The sequence below is a fragment of the Ostrea edulis genome, chromosome 3, assembly GCF_947568905.1.
Source record: "Ostrea edulis chromosome 3, xbOstEdul1.1, whole genome shotgun sequence".
Lineage (NCBI taxonomy): Eukaryota > Metazoa > Mollusca > Bivalvia > Ostreida > Ostreidae > Ostrea > Ostrea edulis.
The window spans coordinates 82,423,492-82,436,760 of NC_079166.1; the positions used below are offsets into that span (position 1 = coordinate 82,423,492).

At 35.1% G+C, this 13,269-nt stretch overlaps 1 protein-coding gene across 7 annotated transcripts in view; it reads right to left on the minus strand.

Annotated features, from left to right (window-relative positions):
- The window catches only part of LOC125674775 (uncharacterized), a 47,089-nt gene that overhangs the window by 6,569 nt on the left and 27,251 nt on the right, over positions 1-13,269 (minus strand). For 2 of the 7 annotated variants that reach the window (XM_048912052.2, XM_048912051.2), the window contains exons 6-8: positions 9,049-9,226; positions 5,804-5,887; positions 2,026-2,088 (exon numbers count right to left, since the gene is read on the minus strand). In XM_048912052.2, coding sequence (XP_048768009.1) covers positions 2,026-2,088; positions 5,804-5,887; positions 9,049-9,226 — 325 coding nt within the window. Of the gene's footprint in view, positions 1-2,025; positions 2,089-5,522; positions 5,589-5,803; positions 5,888-6,429; positions 6,473-9,048; positions 9,227-13,269 lie in introns of those variants that run through there. The other 5 variants (XR_007370250.1, XM_056159212.1, XM_048912053.2 and 2 more) reach the window with 5 other exon arrangements.

The window sequence follows — 13,269 nt, forward strand, 5'->3', positions numbered from 1 at the left end:
GCAATGCCAGTCCTTCAGATTTGATGTATGTCAAGCAAAGGGTTTTTAAGACATGGTGGGATCAATATATTCCTATATCAGGTTTGACCCTTAACCTTTGACCACATGGCCAAAACAAAAATAGGGGTCATCTATTTCCTAGGATGTAACAGTATACTAAGATGTCTGTCAAACAAAGGGTTCTCCAAATATTGAGCGGACAGGATATTTCTATGTCCAGTTTGACCCTTGACCTTTGACCATGTGACCTCAAAATCAATACGGGTCATCTACTGATTAGGATGTGCCAGTGTACCAAGATTGATGTCTGTCAAGCAAAGAGTTTTCAAGGTATTGAGCGGACAATATCTTCCTATGTCCAGAGTGGATTGACCCTTGACCTGAAAATCAATAGGAGTCCTTTTCTTCTCATAACCAATCCTGGCACATATGAAATATCATTACAATCAAGTGAATGGTTCTCAAGATATTGAAAAGATAACATGGTCTACCAACCCCCATACTGACAGACCGGTCGACAGGTACAAAGCAATATGTACCTCTTCTTGAAAGGGGGGTAATAATAATGACAAGAGGTGCATAGGCCACATTGCTCATCTAAGTCACCTTAGCCCTGCTGATGTGACTCTGAAGATTTTCTTTATTCCCATGAAAATTGTTCACCCCTATTGTAACCACAAACTAGCCCAAAAGGTTCATGATATAACTTTAATTCATGAGGATGTCCCAGTATGAGTAACCACCAATATGACTATTGTTGTCCTTAGTGACCCTACCCCTTGGACAGTTTGAACTACCTGAAGATACTTACATGTACATATCAATATGACTAACCATGACCCTAATGTCATTGAGATGAAGATTTTTAAAGATGTTTCCCTATACTGTATATTTCCATGTAAAACTGTGATCCCCTACTGTGGCTCCACCCAACTTCATGGTCCTGGGAGCTACATGTACTATTTAAACAAACTTAAATCTGCACTACCTAGGGATGATTGCAGATCAACATGACTACCAGGTAATTAAAGTATGGTCCTGTTGTTCTTGAGAAGATTTTGAAATACTTTCCTATATATTTGATCCTCTATTGTGGCCCCACCATACCCCAGGGACCATAATGTAATTTCCTGTATATTCCTATATAATTAACTTTGATCCCTTATAGTGGCCCCACCCAAGTTTTATTGATGGTCATGATTTAAAAAAAATTCTATCTGAATTACCTGGGAATGTTTGCATATTGATACGAGTAATCATAGCCATGCTGTTATCGAGAACAGCATTGTGCCCACATTCTACTCATGGGTACCACAATTTGAACTTGTTAGTATCTGCTCTACATGGAGATGTTTGCATACTAATATGACTCATCCTGGATAAGAAGACTATTAAAGATTTTCCCTGCAAATTATTTGCATTTAAAACTTTGATACCCAACTGTGGTACACCTTATTCCAAGGGCCAAGATTTGAATTTACACTATGTAAGGAAGCCTTCATACATTTCTAACCTAGTGGTTCCTGAGAATATTTTGAAATGACTCCATCCTATTTTTACCCTTTCTTGATTATCTCTCCTTTAAAGAGGACAAGAAGAAGAGGACAATTTGAAAAGTTAACAATGCCGAAGACAACAACAGATACCAGACAAAGTTCGATCAGAAAAGCTCATTCGAGCCAAAAAGCAACATTATGCTGACTGGTAAATAAATGGACGAGAAGGCTAACTGGTCAGTTTATTTGTTCCGAATCCCAACAAAACTTCAGTATAATGTCGGTTTGTAGTCAGTATATGCCACCACTATAACATTTACAGATGGCCTAAAAGCAAATGCACTATCAGCTATACTTTGTCATCTATTCATTAAGTTGAAAAACTACATGTACCAAAAACCAAGGCAGTTTTCATCTCATTCACACATATTCTTATGTAAACAGACAAAAGGATGCATGAAGACAAAATGCATTGCATATAAATACTTTTCAGACTATATATATATATATATAAATCGTCAATCCTTACCCATCTTCATTCACATTTCTTCCACTTCTATTTTTCTTCGGACTACAATACATGCATATCGGACTGAAAATTACACGAGAAACTTTACATTAGTGAGACATCATTATTTTGTTATAAGTCATACAAAAAGTACAAATGTACATAGATATGCTAGTATAATAGATAATACTTTTTTGTTAATTCAGTTTCTCAATTGCTTGCTAAAGTTTGTGGGTTTTTTTCTGATCCAAGAAACAATGGTGCAGTTATTATGCCTTGAAAGTTGTAAGCAGCTCAGGGTTTGACACTTTTAAGGCACGTCCGACCGACTGAGTCTACTAAATGATAGGCCTGGTCGGGTAAAATGTCAATTTACTTGTCCGACTGGTCGTGTTGAAAAAATAAACAAGAAACTTTACTTTAAACCACAAGATATTTTATTCTTAACTAAAAAAGAATAACTGTAGACTTTGCGAGCAATTTTGAACTGCATGATGACACAATCTCTATTTTTAGTTCTAATAAATAAGTCGCAGTTGGAAGTGATGTTTTACTACATCTACTCGATGTTAATGTGTTTAAAGTTATGTTTTAGATGAATTTATTTTCATTTTGAATGTTTAAAAAACCCAGTTTATTTGTATCAAATATAAGAAAGTATTTATCAAATTAATAAATTACGTCGTAAACAGACATTTTTCGGTGTTGACATATGTGCGGGAATGTCTATCAAATACAATTTCTCGTCATCAAGGAAAGATGTCCCAAGAGAAAAAAAGTAAAAGGTTGGGAAGAAACAAAGCAGGGCTTACCACAGGCACCTGAAGTATGGATATTACTCCCCCCCCCCCCCTTTTTTTCATAATTTTTTTTTTGGTGGCAATAATTTCTCTGAAATGTATGAATTCCCAGTCTATCTCATCCCTCTTTCGATTCATGTAATCGTTTCACGCTTTTTGTAAGCTTTAAAGATTGGCCTTCTACCGGTATAATAAAATACACAAGGTAAGAAACAAAAATTTGTAAACAAACAGGGGGTCCCCGTTTCCGGGCACATTTTCCAAGTAATTACAGCGCTACCTAAGGAATTTTGACGAGCGGCAGGTCGGGGAGATGTCATACTACAGGTATCTTCAACTCAAAACCCATCTCATCTCTTTTATTTGACACAATCTTGCGTGCATTGATCGGACAGGGCTTCATCTCTTCCACTGGCAGCCAGAAAGGAGGTCACAGAGTACGAATTTATAACGTGTCGTGTGATTGGTCCGCGAATAATCCCGAGACCCTTCGGATGATCCCGAGACTAAGCAATGTCTTTGCGAACCAATCACACGGCGTGTACAACAAATTCGTACTCTGTGACCTCCTTTTTGGCTGCCAGTGGAAGACATTCGATTAACACATGTAATATCAAATTACGTATTCCATAGTTGATTTAAGAAAAAAGTCTATGAAAACTACATATGGCTTAGAGTCCCACAAATCTTGTAAAAATCACTCAACCACGGTGAAAGTTAAATTTGATCTGTAAACATACAATAGTAAACCACATACCAAATTTCATTCAGCATGTTGGGAAATAAAGTGCATCGCCACAGCACATGTTACGCCCGTCAATCATTATTTAATTATCACAAAAGAGAGAAGAGTGGATGAAAGAAAATCATGTCAAACTTTAATAGTAAAAAGATCTAAAATGATTTTTCCATTCATAATGCTATATGTACTTCTCTCTGCTGTAGTTTTTTAATGAAAACAAATAGTGCATTTTTATATTTTTTCAACTGGTAGTTTTGGATTTAAACAAATGCCAAATCTGCAGCTTTGCTCATTGTATATCTTTTTATTGCCACATCTTAATAAAACATCAAATTACTTATCATTAAAATATGCCTATATACATATTGCAACCATCTGTTCATCTTACTCAGAAATGACACTCTGCATGTTGGTTGCTAAGAAAAAAAAAATTAAAAAATTATATTGTACAATGTCAAATTAATTTTGATAACTTCATTTTGAAAATAAAGGCTAGCCACCAAGACAGATCACTACTAATTAAGAGGCTTAGATTCCTTCTGCCCAATTCCCTAGAGATATAGATAACACCTGCTTGATCAGAGATGCTCTACCAGAAGTGATTAAGACAGTCTTCTTACACTAAACCCATTAATTAATCTTATCAAAATGCCCTTTGCATACTACCCCCATGGGACAAGTGGAATTTCTCTTGTTACTGTTAGAAACAAAAGAAACATTATAAAGGCTTAAAAAACTGTACAGTATATCTTAAAAAATATGTATTTTCTTGATGTAACATTTTTGAATAAGGTTACTAAAAAACCATTAGATCAGAAGGGATTGCACCCATTAAAACATACACTTTTTTTAAAAAAATCACCTTAATTAAATGTCACAGTGACCCTAAAGTAGGGTGTGACACACCTTCTACCTAAGATGCATTATTTGACCAAGTTTGGTGATTCTAGGTTTCATAGTTTTCAAGTTATGAGTCGGACAGGGTTTTGCCATATTTGGTCATATCTTCTTAATTAAAAGTCATAGCGACCTGGTTTTAATGTGCGACACACCTTCTACCCAAGATGCATCATCTGACAAAGTTTGATTATTCTAGGCCTCATAGTATTCAAGTTATGAGCCCGACACGAAAAAGCTAACAGACGGACGGACAGACAGACAGACGGACGGACATGAAGGCCATAACATAATACGTCCCGTCCTAAGACGGGCGTATAAAAATCCGGAAAATTTCATACATTGAAAGAAGTTCATTGAACCAAGTCTTACTAATGAAAGACCCAATTTTAAGGTAGTGATTGCAAGGCATCACGTGGGTTATTCATGTAGCATCTAAAAAGAGACTATTTTCGTTTCAGATTCCAGAATACGTCAAGCGCTTAAGCATTAATAATAATGACAGACGATGAAAAAACGACTTGTCAGCTGCAGACACAGGGTAAAGTGAAAATGTTTAGAAATATACAAATAAAAAATCCTTTATGTTTTGATTATCTTTCAAATAATAGGCCTATTCATTAGGCGCTAAGTCTCCATGATACATATTACCTCCCTTGTATACCATGAAATGTATACACATTGTAAAGGACATAACAATGGTGCTTCATGAAAAAAAAATATTCATAGACAAGTTATTTTTGGCCACATCGTCCCGCATGTCCTTAAGCCTAGGGCCATGATCTGGAGAAACCAAAAACTTAAACTTAGGTTACATGAGGATGCTTGCATATCATATGTTTTAATATCATGGTCCTACTACTCTCGAGGAGATGGTTTTCAAAATTTATTTTCATTATATTCACATGTATCTAAAACTTTAATCCCCTATCCCCTTGTGCTATGATTTTAAAAAATTAAAATCCACAATATGTCAGGAATTTTTCACATTATAGTTTCATCTTTTCTAGCTTACTGGTCCTTCGTAATATTTTAAAATATGACACCACCTTATTTTTTGTTTAACTTTTCTCGATTACCTCCTCTTGGTTGGGGGCATGGCCCTTCATTTCATCAATTTTGAATCTCTTTTCCTGAAGAATGCTCTGTTTTGTTAAAAATTTTCCAAATGGATTAAGAAAAGTCGAAAAAAAAAATTAAAGTTTACAGACAGATGGATAGCGCAGCGTACAACGGGTGATCAGAAAAGCACAATTGATTTTATATCTCAGGTGAGCTAAAAGTGAAGATAACAGTAATGAAAATGGTGACAAAGATTCTAAACTTAATTTCAACATAAATTGTTTACATGCATACTTACAGTTTACAAACACACAAAACCACAAAAAGAACAAGGATGCTGACAAAAATGACGGAACAGCTGATAACAGTCACCACCCAGTCCCTATCAGTAATAAAAGGAAATAATTCCATTAGATCGAAGTAATAAAAAGAAATAATTCTATTATATTAAAGCAATAAAAAGAAATAATTCTATTAGATCAAAATAATAAGATTGATTGATTCGATGAATGATTGAATCTAGAAAAAAATTCAAGTTCTGAATATCTATTAAAGCTAAATTCTAATGTTCATGCAGCAACAGTATATAACAAGATGTGTTCGTAAAACTGCAATGCCCTCTAAAGTACATACACTGATGAAAGGCTTTACATAATATAATAGGTGTATTAACATCAAAACATCAAAAGATATGACTAATTTGGACCCATCAAACCCCTGGGTTGTGAAATTCACCATCTTTTGTACATTCTTTTCTGCTTTTCCTATGTATGCATTTAGATTTTATTACAGTGTCAGCGAATCTAAATAAATCCTTCAAATTATTATTATAATTTTCACACCACCCCGAAACCATGCAAACCCTTACCCCTAGGATCATGCAATTTACAATTTTGGTTAAGGACTAGTACTACATGTACCTACTTCTTCTAAATATCCATTCAGTTTCAATTCAGTATCGACAGCACTATAAAGTAGATGTTAATTAAATGTTTTACAGATAAACACTATATACATGTACTAAGTTTGGCAACACCCTATCTGAGCTGGCGTCAAAATCCCTATAACTCGAGGATCATGAAATTTACATGTACAATTTTGGTAAAGGACTGCCTGTTCTTTCTAAATGTCTATTTAGTTTCAATTTAGCATCAATAGCACTAAAGAAGATGTTGTTTAAGTGTTTTACACATAAACACAATTTTGGTAGAGGCCTTAATCCTACTTTACATCACCATGTATTTTAGTTTACTTAAAATGTGCAGTTCTAGAAAAGAAATTTTTTGAAAATTGGTCATTTTGGGCAGTTTTTGCTCCATCCCTTGGGCCCCAGGGGTGCAATAGTCCTGAAATTTACAATAGATGCCCCCCTTCTCCCAAAGATGCTTCATGCCAAATTTGAAAAGAACTGAAATAGTATAGTTATCAAGAAGTTAAAAATGTTCAATTGTTAATGCACGACGGACGACAACCAATTGCAATAGGTCACCTGAGTTTACTCAGGTGACCTAAAAATCAATTCAATTATGAAGGCATTTAGAAAAAAAGTCCGGGTAATTGGGTGTCATGGAAGGACCAAAGGACAAGGGTATTTCCATGCACTTTGCGACGGGAGCATAAAAATTGGAATGTACTTGATATGAAGAAGTTTAAAATTTCAATTGTGAATGCTCAATGGACAATGAACAACTGTAATAGGTCATCTGAGTAACAAACTTTTAGGTGACCTAAAAATTGAATCAGGATTCTCTGCATATATCGACACCACAGGCACTTGTTTCTGTAAATGACTTGTGACCTCTGTATACTAATAATAACACAAGGTACCTAGCTTCAAATGGCACCCCCTGAGAATGTCGGTCTTTTGAGCTTCCAGGGAATATGCGATGCAAATGTATTTACTACCGTTGTATTGTACAATCATTCAACTTAAAAACCATGTATGACATGACTGCATTCATTGCCTCTTTTCACCGAAAACTGCAACAAAACATGGGTCTACAGCTCGATTTTCCGTTTTATACCACGAAGTGCTATGTACTGATACTGCACAGAATGAAAATTGTGTATTCGTTGTGTTGAAAAATAAAGTCTCTTTGTTTTATTATCACAATAAATTGATACGATGTTTATTACCAAAAAATCTTGAAAATATTGCTTTCGTTGTTAACAAAATAACAGTTTTGAATTGAAGACGCTGTACGCTATTTTTAGTTACTGAAAAAAACCAAACCTGTTCGTACGTTTCGGGATTTTACACATCGTCAGAAGATAGAAGCTAAGACTTCCCGAGTGGAGATTTAAAAATATTTTCGTGTCGGAATCATTTCTGATGAAGATAATGAAACTAATATATGACTTACTGTAAATACAACTTCGTTAACTACATGTAGTATGAGAAATATTTCTGCCAATTGCATGTTTCATGCAGGTCTATGGAAAGTCAGAGAAAATACAGATAAAAGATTATTTGGAAGTATATGCAAAATAGAGCAAGGACATTTTTTTAGTGATGTGTTATTGCATGACTTTGTGATATGTATTGATGTGGCAAGTACCTGTTGTTACATTGAAGTTTTATGAAACCCACCATAAGTACCAAGAACGCTGCAGGCACATATCAATGTTTTTTGGAGGGGACTGGCCAACCCTTTTAATTGACAATGAACATTAACTGTTATTTTCATGCATGCAAATGAAGATATATTGCGAGAATGGCCCCTCCACTATTTTTTATAGTACTATGTAGTAGTGAATGAGAAGATATTAATGCATGTAAGCTTGAAAGTTATAAATCCCCCACCCCCAACCTGAGGGAAAAAAATTGAGACAGCAGTGACGAACACTATAACCACCCCACCCACCCATGCACACACTAATTAAGGTTCTGAAGATCTTTATCATGACTATTATATTTTTATCATTGCCTGTCAGGAAATTTGAATAAGCCATGTGCAACTTCCAACTTCTCCGGCGAACCCCCTACCCCGCATCTCTAATTTTACGGATCTGTGCTTATTCTGTGTGGTATCAGTACATAGCACTTCGTGGTATAAAACGGAAAACCGAGCTGTAGACCCATATGTTTTGTTGCAGTTTTCGGCGATAAGAGGCAATGAATGCAGTCATGTCATACATGGTTTTTAAGTTGAATGATTGCACAATACAACGGTAGTAAATACATTTGCATCGTATATTCCCTGGAAGCTCAAAAGGCCAACATTCTCAGGAGGTGCCATTCAGTGTCATTTGAAGCTAGGTACCTTGCGTTATTATTGGTATACAGAGGACATAAGTCATTTACAGAAACAAGTGCCTGTGATTGACACATTAAATCCTTATTAAATACAAAGTTTCATCAAGATCTTTTGTGCAATTTCAGATTAGTTGCACTGACAAAAAGAGAGTTGAAGGACGTACATCAGACAAAAAGTGATAAAAAAAAGCTCAGGTGCGCTAAAAACAATTATGATTCCAAAAGAATTGATAATGCTAGTGGAAAACTCAGGTTCAATCCTCTTTGAAGGATATTTTAATACTCACGGTATACTGGATTTAGTAGAAGTTGAGCGTGATATCATTGAAGTTATTGTGGGTTTTATGGCAGGGTTTTGAGGGGTACGAGATGAAGTGACTGTTGGTTCTCTGACAGGCTTCTGAATGCCCTGTTTTGTATCCTGAATCAGTTTTACGTTGTTTGTTAAATTGTAGCAGTCTTGATCTAAAATGAAGAGAATGCATTTTTTGTACCTACATTAATTAACAGATACCATATATATAGAGTATTATGGGGCCCTAGGGGCACAAAATGAATAAACATTGCAATTATTTTATTCTTTTTATCTTTTAATGTTTCATTTTTGTATTTTATACACATTCATACATACAACTGTAATCTATATTCACTCAATCCCACTTGCAATTAACTCATGTACCAACTACATCCACACAATAATAATATTATCAACCTACTAATGCGGGCACTAAGTTGGTTGCGATTCATTGCTGTGTTGGTCATCAGTATAAAAGGCACGGGACCCTGTATAATTTTTGTCGTTTTTTATCAACACTTGGAATGAACTTTGAAATGTTTACGGTCATTTGTTTAAAATTAATAATTTGATAAAGTTAATTAGTGAGAGGGCCAATTTAGGTTAGAATTGGTACTCTTTTTCCTGCATATTTGATTTAATACCGAAAGTGAACATTTTAGTTAACTTGTACAACGTTTCAAACTAAGTAAGTTATGATGTCAGAGGTCTATTTTTTACAACTGAATTGGGAATTTTTAGTCTCAAAATTGGGAAAAATCAATGGTTTTTGTCATTGGGAAAGGTACCATTTATCGGTACAATTAAGTTATACAAGGGAAAAAACCGTTTACAACTTACATTCTACAAAATTGTTTACCATAGCGATAATCAGTTATCGCGTTTGGTTCAGTGCATTTCTGATACCCTGATTTTTGTTTAATACGCTTTGTAAATGATAAACAAATCACTGTAATAATGACAAATACGGAAACGGGAAATATCGCTGCCTTAAATGTATTCTGTGGTTTTTTTTTTTTTTTTTTACTTCTATCATAGCCTGGAATTTTGTTTCGATTGTATTGAACTTCACGATTCCTTTTTTATACCACTGCCAGATAATCCAACTACCCCCCCCCCCCCCCCCCCCCCCCCCCGTTTGAATACGAAAGACCTCGGTCATTTGTTACATGTAGATTGCTTATCAGATACTGAAAATTTTGAATTTTAGTGCTGATCGATATTCTAAACAATAAGGTCTTTTATTGTTTAATTCTTGATTTCTATGTCACTTTGATGTGTTTAGTGTTTACTTTGACTTGTAATAACATGTGTAAACGTTATAATACGACAAAATTAAATTCCTATTTCAGTACTCGACCCCAAGCTGCTTGTTGAATTATCGTGTCATATCTTACGTATATTAGTGTGCATTTCAAGATCACTTCCAAACACCCAGTTTGCATAATTAAGGCTCCCAAATCAAGCTTGAGACTAACTAGAACTGTCCTAATGGGACTAATACTACCTACCTACCTACCTACCCCCCCCCCCCCCCCCCCCCCCCCCCCCCCCCCCCCCCCCGCGAGGCATATAAGATGATGGGAAATATTTAATGCAAGCACATTGGATATTTTCACATTATCTACAGGGCAATCAATGTGAATGCAGAAGTGTATATTCTACAGTACAGCAGTACATGAAATATTAAAAATATGCTTAATATAAACAATGAATACTATTTGGCACATTTTAGGCTGTATGATTGCAAATCCCTGGTCAACTCTTCTAGTCTTTAGTTTATATTCACTTTGTTAAAGATCATTATGTTATGCCAACTTTACTTTGTCATTGATTTTGTCAGTAAATAAATGACATTAGTATATATAGAAGATGTGCATAAAGTTTGAATGAAATATGTCCAGCGGTATTAGAAATAAACTTCGGACAAATTGCGTCTACGGACAAACGGACGGACGGACGGATGAGAAGAAATGTAGTTGAACTTCATTGTTGAACTTCTTTCCACTTCTTCAATTCCTGATTGACTTATGAGCGTAAAACGGTATTAGAAATAAACTCTGGACAAATTGTGTCTATTACTACAAGTACAACCAAACCAGAAAATGTCCGTAACTTCCATAACTGTTAAAATATTTCAATGAAAATAGAAGATGCACAACTACATTATATATATAAGATGAGAATAAAGTTTGAATCAAATCTGTGTAACGGTATTAGAATTAAACTCTGGACAAAGTGCGCAACCCCCAAAATGAAAAGAAAATGTGCGTAACTTCTACAACTGTTAAAATATTTCAATGAAAATAGGAGATGCACAACTACATAATATATAGAAGATGTGCATAAAGTTTGAATGAAATATGTCCAGCGGTATTAGAAATAAACTTCGGACAAATTGCGTCTACGGACAAACGGACGGACAGACGGACAAAGTGATTCCAGTATACCCCCCCAAACTTCGTTTGCGGGGGGGTATAATAAGGCGTGATCATCAGCAATTATTCCATGTAGCCCATGCTAGACGTAACAGAAACGTCCAACAGACCGTAAAATTAGCATAACGGGATGATTGTATACTTCAGGTATGTGGTTTTAGCACCTGTTTGGGAGATCTACTTCGAGATAAGCCAGGTATTTGAGATTTCCATGTTCGAGATACTGGGTTTTTTTTAAAATCATGAATATATTAAAACTGGCCGGGACCGTCGACTCACTTCGAGACATCTGTGGTATTCAACATATTGAGATACCGATCTTTACCTGTATTTAAGTTATGAGCTGGAAGGGAAGTGGGACAGATGGACATATATGGACGGACACGATCGCCATACCATAATATGTCCCGTCTTAGACGGGCCTATAAAAATCTATAAAAGCTGTCCATCGATCTTATCTTAAAAGAAAATTACAAGGTCAAGAAGAATGAGGATCCACGATGCTGGGCCTGCAATGTCTACATCTCACAGAAGGATCAGAATACTACTTTAGCAGACGTGTATTCTAGTCTGAAAACGCTTTGATCATCTGCAAACTTAAGGTAAGGTTTGTGACATTTTGACATGTAGCGAACAAAGTCATGTTGCATATCAGTATGTTCAGTAGGAATTCATCTTTTAAAAATTGACTTTTTAAAGAAAATTGCCCGTTTCGTTTTTTGACCAGATGTGCTTATTTTTGTGATGTTTTACATTTTCGGGATCTTTGTACAAAAGGGAATACTAGTGGTATAAAAACTACACGAGGCAAACTTATGGGGTAAAAAATTAAGCTCGTAGAATTTTTAAAAATAGTATTATCTACAAGATTATACTAATTGGTAGGACATTTTTATTTTAAAACACAAAAAATAGCACTTTTTATATCTTGAATAAAATTTAAATTGGTTGCCATGGCAACAAAAAAAGTACCTACTGAGCAGCTTTACAAGACCTACGTCAGAAAAATTTCACTTTAAACATAATATTTGGACCATAAACATTTAAGAAAGCATATAAAATTACTACCCATGCAGCAGGCTTTGTTTCCATGGTAACAGATTGAAAAGAATTAAAATTATTTCATTTATGCAATTTGTCACTTTGTTTTATAATTGTACAACTTTTGAAGAGTGCATTGACCATTAATTTTCATGAACAAAATACAATTCCAGCCCAAAAATGATAAATGATATTTATATTTATTTGTCAAGTATTGTAGTATCACATTTATCAGAAATTAAGATGCTTGCTCCTCACAAATTCCATGTTTCATTAGCCCAAACCGCTGTTTTATACACTACATTTTTGAAATAAATTTCCTCTCCTTGTTCCATTGCTTGATGTTTGTTTACATAGTAGAACATCCCCTCTGAAAATAAATCCCACTTTTCTGCATAAATGAAGGATATCCCTGGAAGTCCTGAGACTTCCTTGTGAAGTCCCACTTCTCCTATGTCCTAATGCAGTGGGATAATACAGGACTTCATGTTTCTGCATTTGTCCTGGAATATCCCACTTACGTCAAGAGTGACTTTGCAAGAATTTATAGGACATATTTATTACCTAAATGTCTTACAAAGTCCCACTCTCAGAGAAGCAGGTTTTTCTAGGACTTTCTTGTGTTTTTCAGGACTTTATAATAAAATGAAGATGAAAACATCGTCCCAGAAATTCCCTAAAAATCTCACACTTGATACATTCAAGATAATGCAAGACTTTACATTCAACAGCTT